Source organism: Pristiophorus japonicus, chromosome 14, assembly GCF_044704955.1.
Source record: "Pristiophorus japonicus isolate sPriJap1 chromosome 14, sPriJap1.hap1, whole genome shotgun sequence".
NCBI lineage: Eukaryota > Metazoa > Chordata > Chondrichthyes > Pristiophoridae > Pristiophorus > Pristiophorus japonicus.
This window is the reverse complement of record NC_091990.1, coordinates 110,310,204-110,328,442: the sequence shown is the minus strand read 5'-3', so window position 1 is coordinate 110,328,442 and position 18,239 is coordinate 110,310,204. Positions and strand designations below refer to the sequence as shown.

General features: G+C 45.6%; 1 protein-coding gene across 2 annotated transcripts in view; it reads left to right on the top strand.

Moving 5' to 3' along the window:
- The window catches only part of ppfibp2b (PPFIA binding protein 2b), a 290,466-nt gene that overhangs the window by 218,426 nt on the left and 53,801 nt on the right, over positions 1–18,239 (top strand). For both annotated transcript variants that reach the window (XM_070899493.1, XM_070899494.1), the window contains 3 exons: positions 6,146–6,178; positions 10,199–10,340; positions 16,858–16,986. In XM_070899493.1, coding sequence (XP_070755594.1) covers positions 6,146–6,178; positions 10,199–10,340; positions 16,858–16,986 — 304 coding nt within the window. The remainder of the gene's footprint in view (positions 1–6,145; positions 6,179–10,198; positions 10,341–16,857; positions 16,987–18,239) is intronic.

Below are 18,239 nucleotides of genomic sequence, written 5' to 3'. Positions count from 1 at the left end.
ACACAAAAAACTCATTTAAATTGTACCCGCCCCCTCCTACTTACAAAATCGGCGCGAGTGGTAGGCTCCGCCCCTTGGGCACCGCGCCAAGCAGACATCGAGCTGCAAAGCGCTCGAGAATAGCGCGGGTTTTTTCAGGCGCCGTTTTCGGCGCAAAAAACGGGCACCCAGCTCAGAGGGGCGCCTGTTTTGCCGCGTGTGGAAACTTGGGGCCAAAATCCCTAACGCTAATGATTGAGGCCCAGCAATAAATTTGTTCCAGTGCATGCATTATTTTGTTTCATTCAGTGAATGTAGACTATGCTTATTAATTGCATGAAGCAACAATAGATTAATCTTGATCATAGAATTACATGGAACGCACAGCACAGAATCAGGCCATTCAGCCCAACAGGTCCGTGCCGGTGTTTATGCTCCACATGGGCCTCCTCCCACCCCTCTACATCTCACCCCATCAGCATATCCTTCTATTCCTTTCGCCTCGTGTGTTTATCCAGCTTCCCCTTAAATGCATCGATACTATTCGTCTCAACCACTCCCTGTGGTAGCGAGTTCCACATTCTCACCACACTCTGGGTAAAGAAGTTGCTCCTGAATTTCTTATTGGATTTATTAGTGACTATATGGTTTTTATGGCACCTTGAGGGTTGGGTTGGGAGATTGTGTAGGTTAATATTGTTGCAGAATCTTGTAGCACAGAAGGCGGCCACTCGGCCCACTGAGCCGGTGCTGGCTCTTGGATAGAGCGATCCAATTAGTCCACAACCTCCCGCTCTTTTCCCACAGCTCCGAAGGCCCACTGTATTTATTACTGGTGAGCGTCCAGCAGTGCTGGATTTTAAAATTATCATCCTTGTTTTCAAATCTCTTCATAGCCTCACCCCTCCTTATTCTCCTCCAGCCCTACAGCCCTCTGAGATATCTGCGCTCCTCCAATTCTGGCCTCTTGGGCATCCCAGATTTTAATCGCTCCACCATTGGCAGCCATGCCTTCAGCTGCCTGGACCCTAGGAACTCCCCTGCTCTCCTTTGAAAAATAGTGTCGAGGGATATTTCGCGTCCACCTGAGGCAGACGGGGGCCTCGATTTAACATCTCATCCAAAAGATGGCACCTCCGACAGTGCAGCACTCACTCAGCACTGCACTGGAGTATCAGCCCATATTTTTGTGCTTAAATCTCTGGAAGAACATAAGAATTAGGAGGCCATTCGGCCCCTCGAGCCTGCTCCACCATTCAGTGAGATCATGGCTGATCATCTACCTCAACTCCACTTTCCTACACTGTCCCCATATCCCTTGATTAACTTAATATCCAAAAATATATTGATCTCTGTCTTGAATATACTGAAAGACGAAGCCTCCACAACCCTCTGGGGTAGAGAATTGCAGAGATTCACCACCCTCTGAGTGAAGAAATTTCTCCATCTCAATCCTAAATGGCCGACCCCCTTATTCTGAGAATGTGACCCCTGGTTCTAGACTCCTCAGCCAGGGGAAACATCCTCCCTGCGTCTAGTCTGTCAAGCTATGGACTATGAACCCACCACCTTCTAACTCGGATGCAAGAGTGCTGCCCACTGACCACGGCTGCCCTAATGCAGAGTTACAGTGGCAGAAGGCTGTAAGCTTCTAGCTCACTGTCCCAGCTGGAGCAAGGGGGAGGTGAGGGGTGGTGTTGAGTGACGTGGGTTCAGTCGGGGTGGAAAACAGTCAAACAACTGGTGTGAGATAACGTGAGTAGCGCTGCGAGCCGTTGCTTGCTGTTTTGCCAGCGAGCTGCTCACTGGACACATTTGCATGTCAGTTATGCTTTCAGGATTGACATGTAAAGCAGGGAGCTGTGAAATTTCCCCCTCGTGTAACCATTGCTGAACCTTGCCAAATCCACGGCAGAACCACCTTAGGGGACTGAACAATGGGAGAGGTTAGGAGAAGTTTGTTTTTTATATATGCAAAGGGTTGTTAGAGCACTGGGATATCCTGGCAGAAACAGCAGAGAGGGTGGGGGGTGGTGGACAGAATCCATCATAGGTTTTAAAAGGGCCGGAGATAAATAGTTAAAAAGAAAAGTTTCATGGGGGGGGAAAAGGCAGGGGAATAAAAAGAAAAAAGAAGGATTTGCATTTATACAGAGCCTCTCACGGCATTCCGCAGTGCTTCACAGCCAATGACATACTAATGGAGTGCAGTCACTGTTGAAATGTAAGAACGCGGCAGCCAATTTGTGCACAGCAAGCTCCCACAAGCAGCAATGTGATAATGACCAGAAAATCTGTTTTTGTGATGTTGATTGAGAAATAAACGTTAGCCAGGGCACTGGGGATAACTCCCCTGCTGTTCTTAGAAATAGTGTCATGGGATCTTTTCAATCCACCTGGGAGAGCAGACAGGGCCTCGATTCAACGTCTCATCCAAAAGACGGCATATCCAACAGTGCAGCACTCCCTCAGTACTGCACTGGAGTGTCAGCCTAGATTTGACTTGAGCCCACAACCTTCTGACTCAGGCGAGTGTGCTGCCCTCTGAGCCACGGCTGACAGTCTGGGATTGATGCTTCAGAAAACTGGCACAGGAACGATGGTTCGAATGGGCTCCTTTGGCGCTGTGATATTTTACGTGGTAGTTTTTTATCTTTCGCAGAATGGCAGGACAGCTCCCACACTGTCTACAGAACCCCGCTGATCATTACTGTGTGCAGTGCACGGAACTGAAATGGTGTGTGTGTGTGTGTGTGTTTGATTCACTAATTGTTTTATCTTCATGTTCATCGTCTCTCATCTTATCGAGGAAACTTTCTAAAGCCTGCTTTTCCCTTTGGGTTTTTTTGGGAATTAAATATCAATCGCAAACTTTCTATTGATGGAGAGAGGGAGAGGTGCACATCCGCCTGTGTTTACAGGTCCCACACTGCCTGTCCTTAGCAAGGGATTATCATCCAATCTATCCCAGTGAAATAAGTAACCATGGTAATGAATGCCTCAATCATTCGAGATATTTATTACCAAATGCAAAGGGAACAAAGTGCTGCTGGCAATTCAATTTACGGCTTTTTAAAAAAAATTACCAAACGATTGGTCATCAGTCACTTGGTTGGTACGTTTGCCGAGTTTTGTCATACTGCCTTACAGTGACTGAATAAGTCAAGATTCTGGGATTCCTACTGCCTCACAACTGTTGATTTACCGTCAATGGCCGGCACTTCCAATAGCAGATCGTTTGAATGAAGCAACTTTGAGCTTAGATCCGATTTTATCAGCTGGTGTTCTGGCATTTTAGAGGTCAAGTTCAGTGATTTTTCTCTCTTTCTATGCAAACCATGAATTAATAACCTGATTACTGTAGTTAAACGGAAATCAGCCTGTACTAACTGCACTGTTTTTTTTAATTCATTCTCTGGGCGTGCAACTGGCAAAGCCACCATTTATTGCCCATCCCTATTTACCCAAGGCTCAGCCACGCTGGTGTGGAACTGGGGCCAGCTGTCGGCCCAGATCGGGTAAGGACAGCAGGCTTCCTTCCTGAAAGTTGTGTTCTTATAACAATCCGATATAACATGGTCACTTTTACTGAGACCAGATTTTTATTTCCAGATTTTTAAAACTGAGTTACGTAAGGAATAGGAGCAGGAGTCGGCCATTTGGCCCCTTGAGCCTGCTCCGCCATTTAATAAGATCATGGCTGATCTGATCTTGGCCTCAACTCCACTTTCCTGCCTGCTCCCCACAACCCTTCACTCCCTTATTATTCAAAAATCTGTCTATCTCCACCTTAAATACATTCAATGACCCAGCCTCCACAGCTCTCTGGAGCAGAGAATTCCAAAGATTTACAACCCTCAGAGAAGAAATTCCTCCTCGTCTCAGTTCTCAATGGGCAACTATTCTGAAACTATACCCCCTAGTTTTAGTTTCCCCTATGAGTGGAAATATCCTCTCTGCATCCACCTTGTCGAGGTCCCTCAGTATCTTATATGTTTCAATAAGATCACCTCTCATTCTTCTAAACTCCAATGAGTATAAGCCCAACCTGCTGAACCTTTCTTCATAAGTCAACCCCCCCCCATCTCAGGAATCAACCTAGTAAACCTTCTCTGAACAGCCTCCAATGCTAGTACATTCTTTCTTAAATATGGAGACCAAAACTGTACGCAGTACTCGGTGTAGCCTCACCAATACCCTGTACAGTTGGAGCAGGACTTTTCTGTTTTTATACTCCAATCCCTTTGCATTAAAGGCCAACATTCCTGCATTGGCCTACTCCAGCTCCTATTTCTTATGTTCTTATTCAATTTGCCTTCCTGATTACTTGCTGTACCTGCTGCATATTCACTCTTTGTGTTTCATGCATAAGTTCAAGTTCACAAACTGCCCATGGTGGGATATGAACTGGTGTTCTGTGGATCATTAGTCCGGGGCTCTGGATTACTGGTCCAGTAAAATTACCCTGACTTATTGTTAAATTATCTGTAAATATTGTGGGATTTTTTTTTATTCTTATTCTTCGCAAAGGACCTTTTGCACTTCTATGAATCAGCTTGCTTCTATTAATCTCCCAAATGCACCATCATGCATAACTACAAGACAATGACAAACTGTAAACGAAGGCAATGTCCCCAAATGCTGCACAAATATTCTCACGCCTACACTTGATTTCTGCCCAACAGACTGTTGTAGAAGGGAATGTTGCAGCTCATTGTATAATAGGAAGGTATCCTAGTCTACGTACTAGGGGTCCTAAATTGCCCCTTTCCTGAAGGCCTCTTAACATCGGTAATCGGCGGCCATGCTGCGGAGTGAAATAGCCATCGACTTTTCATGTAATGGCCACCATTATCAAAATTCCGCTACCGTGTTATCCCGGCGGTGCCCCGCTCTCCTCCCCCCCCCCGCCCCCGACCATTCCACTGCTGCCAATCTGTATTAAACACGTCATCACTTAGCGCACCGCCGATGTACTTCCCCGATGTCGAAATTCCACCATGAAAATCTTTGGCCCGGCCAGCGGTACCAAAACAAGCTTTTTCCCAGTGGATCAGTGAGGCTGTGGCCTTCTGCAACGGCGATGCAGCTTCCCTTAAAGGGGAGGGGGCACTGCTGCTGCTGCCATGTTTTTTTCTGTCAGCCGACTGCCATTTCAGCCCGACAATTATGCCCCCGAGTTCGGCTGGGCCAACAACAGGCAGCCTGGCTCTTGGGTGCCAGGCCACTGGCCCAGCCGAAACCTTCCACGTTGGCCCTGTGGTCTGAAGTTTAAAGATCGTGACGGCTCACCCCTTTCAGTGAAGGGGAGAACTGTGGTGACGTGGCGCCGTTATGATGTCATCGCGGCGGCCACTCCGCACCGCCCCCAACTTCCGCGCCTCCGATGTTGTCGCCGCCCCGTATCCACCCCTCTTGTGTAGTCACCGCCCCATTAACAGTGACTTCTGGATCCGAATAAAAACAATCACCAAAGAGCAGAATTTCGCTCAAGAGGTGACCTCAACCACAGCGGCGGTAAAAACACTCAAAACGGGTTTTGGACGGGGAGCAATTTCGGCCCCTAACAGTCTAGCACAGTGTTAACACTTCCTATCCGTTAACCGTGTCCCTGTCGTTGCGATTTTTTTTGTCACATTTCTCTGTCAGCGTCCGCCATTGTTGAGCTGCCATTGTCAACATTCACCCCCTTGATTTTTACTATGTCAGCTGTCACGGCATAGTTGCAAGCTCTGGCCACTAGGTGGCGGAGTGGAGTGAGTTTCTCAAATCTCTCTTGCAGCTTTGGTCATCATCTTATAGGTCCAAAGCAGCTTGTATTCAATTGGGAAACACCACAGGCAATTTACGAGTAGAGATTCGATGGGGAACAAAATACATAAACAAGTACAGAATTGTTAAAAATATTTTTGTTTGGATGTGAAGGCCAAGAGGCCAGAAATGAAACCAGGTACCTGACTGACCATCTTTTGATGTTGCTGGGCTGTAATTGTGAACATTTTGTCCTGTGGTTTATTGGCCCTGTTGTGGTTTGTTGGGGTTTTTTGCATGGGTTTGCTGCTTCAGTATATTTGTGCCGTGCCGTTTTTTAAATTTTCCCTCTTTGCCGCAATTATTCTTCTTTTCACCTCCGCACACGGCTTGCTACTTTTGGGAACGGTTGAAGACCGCTGCAGGAGTGCCAGTGCTCCGACCTTAGGTACTGTGCTCCAGAGCTTTCTGCCTTTCATTGTTTGGTGGATGTGACATTGTAGATGCTGGCATTGACTTTGGTTACCGTGAAAGTGAAATTCGTGTCTGCAAGGGTTCGGCAATGGGCGAATTGTGGGACACATTTCAACTGTGGGTTAGAAATCATAGAATCATAGAAATTTACAGCACAGAAGGAGGCCATTCGGCCCATCTTGTCCGTGACGGCCGACATAGAGCTATCCAGCCGAATCCCACTTTCCAGCTCTTGGTCCGTAGCCCTGTAGTTCACGAAGTGTACATCCAAGTATTTTTTAAATGCGATGAGGGTTTCTGCCTCTCCCACCTTTCCAAGCAGTGAGTTCCAGACCCCCAACACCGTCTGGGTGAAGAAATGTCCTCTCAAACCCCCTCTAAACCTCCAACCACTCTGTCTAGGTCCCACACAATATTATAGAATAGAAAGGGTTACGCCTAACTCGCATCAATCCTGCTCACCCATCAACCCTGTGCTCGCTGACTGATGTTGGCTCCCATTACCTGAATGCCTCAATTTTTAAAATTTACATTCTCATATTCAAATTTCCCCATGGCCTTGCCCCCTCCCAATCTCTGTAAACTCCTCCAGCCTGACAACCCTCCAAGATCTCTGTGCTCTCCAACTCTGGCCTCTTGTCCATACTCCACTCCCTTCGCTCCACCATTGGCAGATGTGCCTTTGGCCTTCTAGGCCATAAGTTTAGAATACCCTCCCTAAACATCTGCGCCTTTCTGTCTCCCTCCTACATAGAAACATAGAAATATAGAAAATAGGTGCAGGAGTAGGCCATTTGGCCCTTCGAGCCTGCACCGCCATTCAATAAGATCATGGCTGATCATTCACCTCAGTAGCCCTTGATCCCTTTAGCTGTAAGGGCCATATCTAACTCCCTCTTGAATATATCCAATGAACTGGCATCAACAACTCTCTGCGGCAGGGAATTCCACAGGTTAACAACTCTCTGAGTGAAGAAGTTTCTCCTCATCTCAGTCCTAAATGGCTTATCCCTTATCCTTAGAATATGTCCCCTGGTTCTGGACTTACCCAACATCGGGAACATTCTTCCTTTCTCTAATCTGTCCAGTCCCATAAGAATTTTATATGTTTCTATGAGATACCCCTTCATCCTTCTAAACTCCAAGACACTCCTTAAAGCATTGACCAAGCTTTTTCTCGCCTGTCCTAATATATCCTGACATGGCTTGGTGCCGAGATTTGTCTGATTACGCTCCTGTGAAGTGCCTTGGGATGTTTTCCTACATTAGAGGTGCTACATAAACACAATTTGTTGTTGTTATGCCTTATGTTGGGCATTGGTGAGTCCCCAGAGTTGTGACTGGATTTTTGTTTGGTCAGCTTTTCTCGTTGTGTCCATTTGCGTGCGCACTTTGGCTGTCGCTTCGGACCCGAGACATTCACTTCCATTTCCACTTCTTCTTATGCGGCTCGGTGTCTATAATATATGCACCTGTGAGCATGCTCACAGGCTGGTAGAGCTGTTGAGTTGGGAGTGGCTTCTCCAGTCATGTGAAGTTCACAAGACTCAATAAAACCCCAGCCAGTTGGGTTCAGGGGATCCATGATGAGACAGGTGGTTGTGAGCCTGGTAGATGAACTGGTAATGTGTCGTGTGATTGTTAAACCTTTGGCTAATAAATCAACTCGTTCTTATTAGCGATGTGTTGCTAGGAATTTGTACCAAAATGCCTATGAAGCAAATACATTACAGAGTCAAATTTATTTGACTCTGTAATGTATTTAAGGATAAGGGGTAAGCCATTTAGGACCGAGATGCGGAGAAACTTCTTCACCCAGGGAGTGGTGAACCTGTGGAATTCTCTACCACAGAAAGTTGTTGAGGCCAATTCACTAAATATATTCAAAAAGGAGTTAGATGTAGTCCTTACTACTAGGGGGATCAAGGGGTATGGCGAGAAAGCAGGAATGGGGTACTGAAGTTGCATGTTCAGCCATGAACTCATTGAATGGCGGTGCAGGCTCGAAGGGCCGAATGGCCTACTCCTGCACCTATTTTCTATGTTTCTATGTTTTGTCTTATAATACTCCTGTGAAGCGCCTTGGGACATTTCAGTACGTTAAAGGCCCTATATAAATAAAAGTTGTTGTAGCATGAGTGGCAAGAGAGAGGGGAAACATTGCCAGCCAGCACAGGGCACAGCCACAGCTGCTTGCAGAGTATCTGCCTGATCTGCCAGGCAGAGATTAATTGGCTCCTACGCTGCTAATGCAGATCCACGTGGCTGTGTGCAGATTCGCGAAGCCACTGCTTTGCCAAGTTGGATGGCAGCCAGCAATAACTCGCCAGTGTTAATTTATCAGCAGTTCTGATGACGGTGCAGGCAGCTCTCAAGATGTTTGGATCCCAAACTCAGCTCTTTTCCAAATGTACATATTGGCTGAGTGCACTGCCACACATCACCCCGCTGTTGGGATATGTCGCCGATGTAAGCTTTATTTTACACTGTGAACTGTTCAGATTCAGTTTCCAAAAAGAAAGTTGCTTATGGTGTCATTTTGTTTTTTTTAAAAAGGCAATATATTCTCAGGCGAACTGCCCACACAAACACTGATGGAATTACAAGAGTGATTGCTTCACAAGACTGCTCGAGGACATGGGAGATGGACAGAGTGCGATTAGACTGGGTGGGATATTGAAGGGTGCGGGGAGTGAGCAGGAGAGTGGGATTAGACTGGGTGGGATATTAAAGGGGACGGGGAGTGAGGAGAGAGTGGCATTCGACTGGGTGGGATATTAAAGGGTATGAGGAGGGAGAGTGGGATCAGACTGAGTAGGATATTAAAGGGTACGGTGGGGTGAGTGGGAGAGTGGGATTAGACTGAGTGGGTCATGGACAAAGGACATCCTTGGAGATTGGATGGGCTGGAGAGCCTGTTTTTCTGCCATTTAATTAAATATTTTGTAGTGGAGTGATCATTTGTGACTCGTGTAAACAATTGTGAGCAATGTAACAACATCCTAAAATAGATTGGTCACCGTTCTAATGGGAGGGTACGGGTCAGCGATCTACATTGGCAGCTAACGTGTAAATCGCTGGCCAATCACAGGATTGTTTATAACCACGTCCGTCCATCAATCCCTGCATCCACCTGGGAGCGCCTCGGTTTAATGTCTCATCCGAAAGTCACCCCCTCCGACAGTGCAGCACTCGCTCGGTACTGCACTGGGAGTACCAATCTGGATTTTGTGCTCAAGTCTATGGAGTGGGACTTGAACCTATGACCTTCTGACTCATCTCTACCAGAGTGGTAGAAGTTTTGAACTGTCTTCCACAAATGGCAGTTAATGCTAGGGGTCAATTGTCAATTTTAAATCTGTGAATTGATAGATTTTTGTTAACATAAACTCAGAATAAGGGTTCGGCCATTTTGGACTGAGATGAGGAGAAACTTTTTCACTCAGAGGGTGGTGAATCTTTTGAATCAGTCTTTGAGTATATTTAAGACAAAGATCGCTAGATTTTTAGATATTAAGGGAATCAAGGGATATGGGGATAGTGTAGGAAAGTGTTGAGGTAGAAGATTAGCCATGATCTCATTGAATAGCGGAGCAGGCTTGAGGGGCCGAATGGCCTACTCCTGCTCCTCATCCTTATGTTCTTAAAGGTATTGAGGGATATGGGCCAAAGGCGGGTATTTGGAGTAATGCCGCAGATCGGCCATGATCTCATTGAATGGTAGAGCGGGCTCAAGAGGCCGAATGGCCTCCTCCTGTTCCTATGTTCCGAGAGGCGAGTGTGCTGCCCACTGAGCCACGACTGACCCTTAGACAGCAGAGGGATACAGTGAGAATGCATTAACTGTGCATCCTTGAATCTCCCCTGCAATTAGCTCACTCTGCTGTGGTGTCCAGGATGAGACTGTTATTGGAGATGTTTAGATACAGATCAGATGACTGCCGGTGTGTATTTGTCTCGGTTGATGTATTTCACTCGATGTTTTCCACATTAGGAGAGACGGAGCCAAGTGCCGACTCCACCTTTAGTTCGCCTGACCTTTCACCTCTCTCCTCGACCACCGATGCCGAACAATTCCCTTCGATTTCCCCCGAGAACAAAAAGACCAGCAAAGGCCTGAAGAAATTCCTGGGAAAGTGAGTCATCTAAACCTCAAATGTTGCCTCTGTGCAAGATGTCTGCAGTTCCACAAACGCGTGGTGCCTTTAACAATCCGGTATCAGTAACACAACAATGGTGGAACTGGAGCACACAGAATTCATTACATGTAACTGTTAATAGTTCCGAATATAATGCGATTTGTTTTCTTTGTTTTTGGAATGCGATTTTAAAATTCTAATCCTTGCTTTCAAATCCCTCCACAGCCTCACCCGTCCCTATCTCTGTAATCTTCTCCAGCTCCACAACCCCCCGCGATATCTGCACTCCTCTAATTCTGCCCTCTCGAGCATCCCTGATTATAGTCGCTCAACCATTGGTGGCCGTGCCTTCTGTTGCCTAAGCCCCAAGCTCTGGAACTCCCTCCCTAAACCTCTCCGCCTCTCTACCTCTCTTTCCTCCTTCAAGACCCTCCTTATAACCTACCTCTTTGACTAAGCTTTTGGTCACATAATTTCTACTTATGCAGCTTGGTGTCAAATTGTTTTATCTCCTGTGAAGTACCTTGGGACATCTCACTACATTAAAGCTGCTATATAAATACAAATTGTTGTGGAATGCAAGTCACTCGGGCTGTTTTTATCACTAATAAAATAGTGTTCGTGTTAATTATGAAGGTTTTGATGGGGCGAATGGAGAAAGACTGTCATCTAGTTGGGCTCCAGGCCTGATCGGCCTGATAGTCTTTTCATTGAAGTGTACAGCACAGAAGGAGGCCATTCAGCCCACCCTGCCTGTGCTGGCTCTTTGAAAGAGCGACCCCATTAGTCCCACTCCCCACAGCCCTGCAAAATTTCCCCTTCAAGTATTTATCCAATTCCCTTTTGAAAGTTACGATTGAATCTGCTCCCACCGCCCATTCAGGCAGCGTGTTCCAGATCACAACAACTCGCTGCGTAAAACAATTCTCCTCATGTCCCCTCTGGTTCAAACATGGAAAATAGGAGCAGTAGTAGGCCATTCGCCCTTCGAGTCTGCACCGCCATTCAATATGATTATGGCTGAACCTCTATCTTAACACTATATTCCCGCTTTTCCCCATACCCCTTGATGCCTTTTGTTTCTAGAAATCTATCTATCGCCCTCTTAAATATATTCAGTGACTTGGCCTCCACAGCCTTCTGTGGTAGAGAATTCCACAGATTCACCACCCTCTGAGTAAAAACATTTTTTCTCTCATCTCAGTCCTAAATTTCCTACCCCGTATCCTGAGACTGTGACCCCTTGTTCTAGACTTCCCAGCCAGGGGAAATATCCTCCCCGCATCCAGTCTATCTAACCCCGTCAGAATTTTATATGTTTCAATGAGATGCCCTCTCAGTCTTCTAAACTTTAGTGAATACAGGCCTAGTCAACCCAATCTCTCCTCATATGGCAGTCCTGCTATCCCAGGAATCAGTCTGCACTCCCTCTATGGCAAGTATATCCTTTCTTAGGTAAGGAGATCAAAACTGCACACAATACTCCAGGTGCGTTCTCACCAAGGCCTTGTATAACTGTAGTAAGACATCCTTGCTCCTGCACTCAAATCTTCTTGCAATGAAAGCCAATATACCATTTGCCTTCTTAACTGCTTACTGCACTTGCATGTTTACTTTCAATGACTGGTGTACAAGCACACCCAGGTGCCTCTGTACATCGACACTTCCCAAGCCATCACCATTTAAATAATACTTTGTCCTTATGTTTTGCCTACCAAAGTGGATAACTTCACATTTATTCATGTTATACTGCATCTGCCATGTGTTTGCCCACTCACTCAACCTATCTAAATCGCCTTGCAGTGTCTTTGCATCCTCCTCACAACTCACAATCCCACCTAGTTTTGTGTCGTCAGCAAACTTGGAAATATTACATTTGGTTCCCTCATCCAAATAATTTACATATATATTGTGAATAGCTGGGGCCCAAGCACTGATCCCTGTGGTACCCCACTAGTCACTGCCTGCCACCCTGAAAAAGATCCATTTATTCCTGCTCTGTTTCCTGATAGTTAACCAATTTTCAATCCATGCCAATATATTACCCCCAATCCTATGTGCTTTAATTTTGCACACTAACCTCTTATGTGGGACTTTATCAAAGGACTTCTGAAAATCCGAATACACTACATCCACTGGTTCTCCCTTATCTATATCAGTTACATCCTCAAAAAACTCCAGTTGGATTGTCAAACATGATTTCCCTTTCATAAATCCATGTTGATTTTGTTTAATCCCGTTGATATTATCTAAATGTGCTGTTATCACATCCTTTATAATAGACTCCAGCATTTTCCCTAGTACTGATGTCAAGCTAACCTTGTCTGTAGTTCCCCATTTTCTCTCTTCCCTCCTTTCTTAAATAGTGGGGTTACATTTGCCACCCTCCAATTTGCTGGAACTGTTCCATAATCTATAGAATTTTGGAAGATGAAAACCAATGCATCTATTATTTCCATAGCTACCTCTTTTAGTACTCTGGAATGCAGATCATCAGGCCCTGGGGATTTATCTGCCTTCAGTCCCATTAGTTTCTCCAGCATTATTTTCTTACTAATGATCATTCCCTTTAATTCCTCTTGCTCACTAGACCCTTGGTTTCTTAGCATTTCTGGGACGTTATTTGTGTCCTCTTCTGTGAAGACAGAACTAAAGTATTTATTTAATTGTTCTGCCATTTCCTTGTTCCCCATTACAAATTCTCCCATTTCTGTCTGTAAAGGACCTTCATTTGTCTTCACTAATCTTTTTCTTTTCACATTCTTGTAGAAACGTTTGCAGTCGGTTTTTATGTTCCTTGCACGTTTACTCTCGTACTCTATTTTTCTCCTCTTAATCAATCTCTTGATCCTTTTTTGCTGAATTCTAAAGTGCTCCCAATCCTCAGGCTTGCTACTTTTTCTGGCAATTTTGTATAACTCCTCTTTGGATCTAATACTATCCTTAATTTCCTTTGTTAGCTATGGTTGAGCCACTTTTCCTTTTGTGTTTTTACACCAGAAAGGAATGTTGCAATTCATGCATTTGTTCCTTAAATATTAGCCATCGCCTATCCACCATCATGCCTTTTAATGAATCTTCCCAATCTATCATAGCCAATTCATTCCTCATAGCTTCGTAATTTCCTTTGTTTAGATTTAGGACCCTAGTTTCGGATTGGACTACTTCATTTTCCACCTTACTAAGAAATTCAATCATGTTATGGTCACTCTTCCCTAAAGGACCCCGCACAACAAGACTGTTAATTAACCCCTACTCATTACACAATTACCTGGAATCTGTGTACTCTGGTTACTGAGCCAGCCTTTCACATCCTCACAGTGTAAGGAGAGAGGAATAGAATAGTGTAAAAGGAGACACACCGCACACCAGTGTTTGTAATGTGATGCCTCAGCTCATCACGCGTAAGCTCTCCCTGAGAAGGTGGGTGTGTCTCACACCAGGCTGAGTGAAAGTGCAGAGTCCACACTTTGGAACAAGTTAGAATCATAGAAATTTACAGCACAGAAGGAGGTCATTCAGCCTAGCGTGTCGGCGCCGGCCAACAAAGAGCTATCCAGCCTAATCCCACTTTCCAGCTCTTGGTCCGTAGCCCTGTAGGTTACAGCACTTCAAGCGCACATCCAAGTACTTTTTAAATGTGGTGAGGGTTTCTGCCTCTACCACCCTTTTAGGCAGTGAGTTCCAGACACCCACCACCCTCGAGGTGAAAAATATTCTCCTCAACTTCCCTCTAAACCTTCTACCAATTATGTTAAATCTAACATAGAATCATAGAAAATTATGGCACAGAAGGAGGCATTCGACCCATCGTGTCTGTACCGACCGACCAAGAGTTATCCAGCCTAATCCCACTTTCCAGCACTAGGTACGTAGCCCTGTAGGTTATGGCACTTTAGGTGCATATCAAAGTACCTTTGGAGTATGATGAGGGTTTCTGTATTTCTGCCCCCTGTTTGTTGACCCTGCTGCTAAGGGATTTAGGTCCTTCCTATCCACCATGTCTAGGCCCCTCATAATTTTATACACCTCAATTAAATCTCCCCTCAGCCTCTGTTCCAAGAAAACAACCCCAGCCTTAGTTTAAATGACATTTTCGCTCAGAGCCGAATCACTGTGGCTGATTCTATAACTTTGTTATAAATTGATGTATTTGGTGTTTTGCTGTCAGGAGTTCCTTTTAACCTGCTGTTCGCATTATGTTCAGGTTTGTGGAGAAATATTTTGGCTGTTGTATTCACTTTAGATCAATCGATATCGATGGGAGACAGCGGGTGAATCTCCAGGAATGACTCAGCTGACATACCTGTGATGTTTAATTAGCCGGAATTCCGGGCCCAGATTAAACTTGCCATCTAGTCATACAATCCAATCCGTGTTTTTTTTCAGGTTGTATCTGCGGGGTTCAGTCGCATCTGAAGATTCTTGTTTGGGTGCTTGTTTAAAAGAAAGACTTGCATTTCTATAGCGCCTTTTACAATCTCAGGGTGTCTCAAAGCCCTTCACAGCTAATGAAGTATGGTCACTGTTGTAGTGAACACAGCAGCCAAATTTGCAAGCTCCCGCAAACATCAATGCGATAATGCCCAGATAATCTGGATTTTTTTTGTCATATTGATTAAGGGATAAATATTGGACTAGGACACTGGGGATAACTCCCTTGCTGTTCTTCAAAATAGCACAATGGGATCGTTTACATCCATCTGAGAGAGCAGATGGGGCCTCAGTTTAACGTCTCATCGAAAAGACGGCACCTCTGGCAGTGCAGTACTTCCTCAGTACTGCCCCTCCGACAGTGCAGTGCTCTCTCACGCCCCTCCGACAGTGCAGCAGTCCTTCAGTACTGCCTCTCCAACAGTGCAGCGCGCTCTCAGTACTTCCTCTACGACAGTGCAGCACTCCCTCAGTACTGCACTGGAGGATGTTGAGTCCCAAACTGACTTCTCAGTGAAATAGAATGGGACTCCCTCCTCCAGGGAATCTCGCCCTGCTTCACCCCAGCCCCTGATCAGGCCCGGTCTCCAGATTCAGACTGCTGTGATATTGGGCCGGTTCTCACTGGGAAATGTAACCGTGTGTTAATGACGCATGCCGTTATACATCTGTAAATCACCCAGCGAGTTCAGGGGATGGAGAGATTCTCCGGGAGTTGCCAATCTCCGGAATGTGCTGGTCAATTTATGCCGCTCCGCCTTTAGCTTCACACAAGCGGCATCTCGGCCTCAGCCTCCCCATTATTTATAAGAACTTGCTGGATTTGCACATTAATTGCCCATTAAACTCGCCGCAGAAAGTTAAGACTGGATTGTAAAAGCATAAGGACCCTTTTAACGATATGATCATTGTTAATACAATGACAATCAACCCCTCTGGGCCAGAAAGAGAACAATTTAAACTGTTCAGTCTCATTCCTGCATGTAGTAAATTGTGGTTAGAGATTTGAACTTTTTTTTCTTACTTTTTCTTTCTGTCTTTTTTTATCTCTCTCTTAATCCAGTTTTTCTTTCCCTCTCTTTATTTCTCTTTCTGTACCTGATTTGACTCTAATTCACCCCATTTCCTTCTCGGTTGTTCCTCTGTTTCTTTCTCAATCCTTAAAGTTCACGGGTTAAGGGGATAGACTGTGGGTCCCGTCGCTCACTGAGGTCCCAGATAGTCTGTTGCCCTTGCCGCGCCATTATAAGCTCGCTCTCCCAACAAGTTGCAAAGTAAAACATTTTGAGCTTCAGAGTGAGGGAAACAGTCTAACTAATGGGGCAGGCCACGAGAGACCCAGCTCCAGCAAGATTCTGGGCCAACTGAACCAAGGCAACAGCTACAGTATCAACAAACCTATAAGAGCTCTCATTAAACGTTCAAATAGAAACTGGGCCTCTCGTGTGGTCCAATCTCTCTGTTGTTCAACCTCTAGATTTGACTATTCCAACCCACTTCTGGTTGGCCTCCCACATTAAACTAGAGGTGATCCACAACTCGGCTGCCCATGTCCTAACTCGCACCAAGTCCCGCTTACCCATCACCCCTGTGCTCGCTGACCTACATTGGCTCCCGGTTAAGTAACACCTCGATTTCAAAATTCTCGTCTTGTTTACAAATTCCTCTATGGCCTCACCCCTCCCTATCTTTGTAATCTCCTCCAGCCCCACAACCCCCCAAGATGTCTGCGCTCCTCTATTTCTGCCCTCTTGAGCATCCCTGATTATAATTGCCTTCTGTTGCCTGGGCCCCAAGCTCTGGAATTCCCTGACTAAACCTCTCTACCTCTCTAACTCTCTTTCCTTCTTCAAGACGCTCCTTAAAATCTACTCTTTGACCAAGCTTTTGGTCACCTGTGCTAATTTCTACTTACGCAGCTCATTGTCAAACTTTTTGTCTCATAATACTCCTGTGAGATGCCTTGGGATGTTTCACTATGTTAAAGGCGCTATATAAATACATGTTGTTGTTGTTCTCCTACCAAATATTTCAGCGTAAAAGTCCTCTCCTTTTTTCCCTCGCCTCCTCTTTTGCCCAGAATGAGAAGAAGCCACTCCTCATCGCTCCAAGACGATGACGAGGGCACTTTGGAATTCAAAAGAGGCGGCTTCCGAGCAACTGCGGGACCCCGTTTGGCGAGGTCTAAGGAATCGTCAAATCCCAGGATGTGAGTGTGTCCCAAACTGCATGTCTGCACACCAGCAAGAGCAAGGGCAAAGTCTAGGCCGACTCTCCCAAGTATGCTACAGGGAGCGTTTATTTGAAACAGGAGCTAGAACAAATCCAGGGAACTTGCAGACCAGTTAGCTTAATGTTGGTACTGGAAAGGTGGAATAGGAAAACATAGAATGATAGAGATTTACAGCACAGAAGGAGGCCATTTCAGCCCATCGTGTCTGCGCCGGCTAACCAAGAGCTATCCAGCCTAAACCCACCTTCCAGCTCTTGGTCCATAGCCCTGCAGGTTACGTCACTTCAAGTGCACATCCAGGTACTTTTTAAATGTGGTGAGGGTTTCTGTCTCTACCACCCTTTCAAGCAGTGAGTTCCAGACCCCCACCACCCTTGGGGTGAAGAAATTTCTCCTCAAATCCCCTCTAAACCTCCTTCAATTACTTTAAATCAATGCCCCCCTGGTTGTTGACCCCTCTGTTAAGGGAAATAGGCCCTTCCATCCACTCTATCCAGGCCCCTCATAATTTTATGTACCTCAATAAGGTCTCCCATCAGCCTCCTCTGTTCCACAGAAAATAACCACAGCCTATCCAATCTTTCCTCATAGATAGAATTCTCCAGTCCAGTCAACATCCTCGTAAATCTCCTCTGTACCCTCTCTAGTGCAAACACATCTTTCCTGTAATGTGGTGACCAGAACTGCATGCAGTACTCTAGCTGTGGCCTAACTAGTGTTTTATACAGTTCAAGCATACCTTCCTGCTCTTGTCCATATTAGCCAAGGCATAGAATACATCAAGAAACTGAAAATATAATAGAGTAGTCAGCACGGATTTCAAAAGGGAAGGTCTTGCTTGACCAACCTTATTGAATTCTTTGAAGAAGTAACAGAACGAGTCAACAAGGGTGATGTAGTAGATGTAACATATTTCGATTTTCAAACGGCCTTGATAAGGTACCGCAGAGTAGACTCATGACTAAGGTCAGAGAATGTGGAGTCAGGGGACAAGTAGCAGAATGGATAGCAATCCGGTACAGAACTGGAACTGGAGAGTAAGGGATGAACGTATTCATTCAGATTGGCAAATGGTTGGAAGTGATGTTCACAGGAATCGACGCTGGGACCACTGTTGTTCAACACTTCCATAAACGATTTGGACTCGGGAATCGGAAGTACAATTTCAAAATTTGCAGACGATTCTCAACGGGTAGGGGGGGAGGGGAGGGGTGTAGTTAACATGGAGG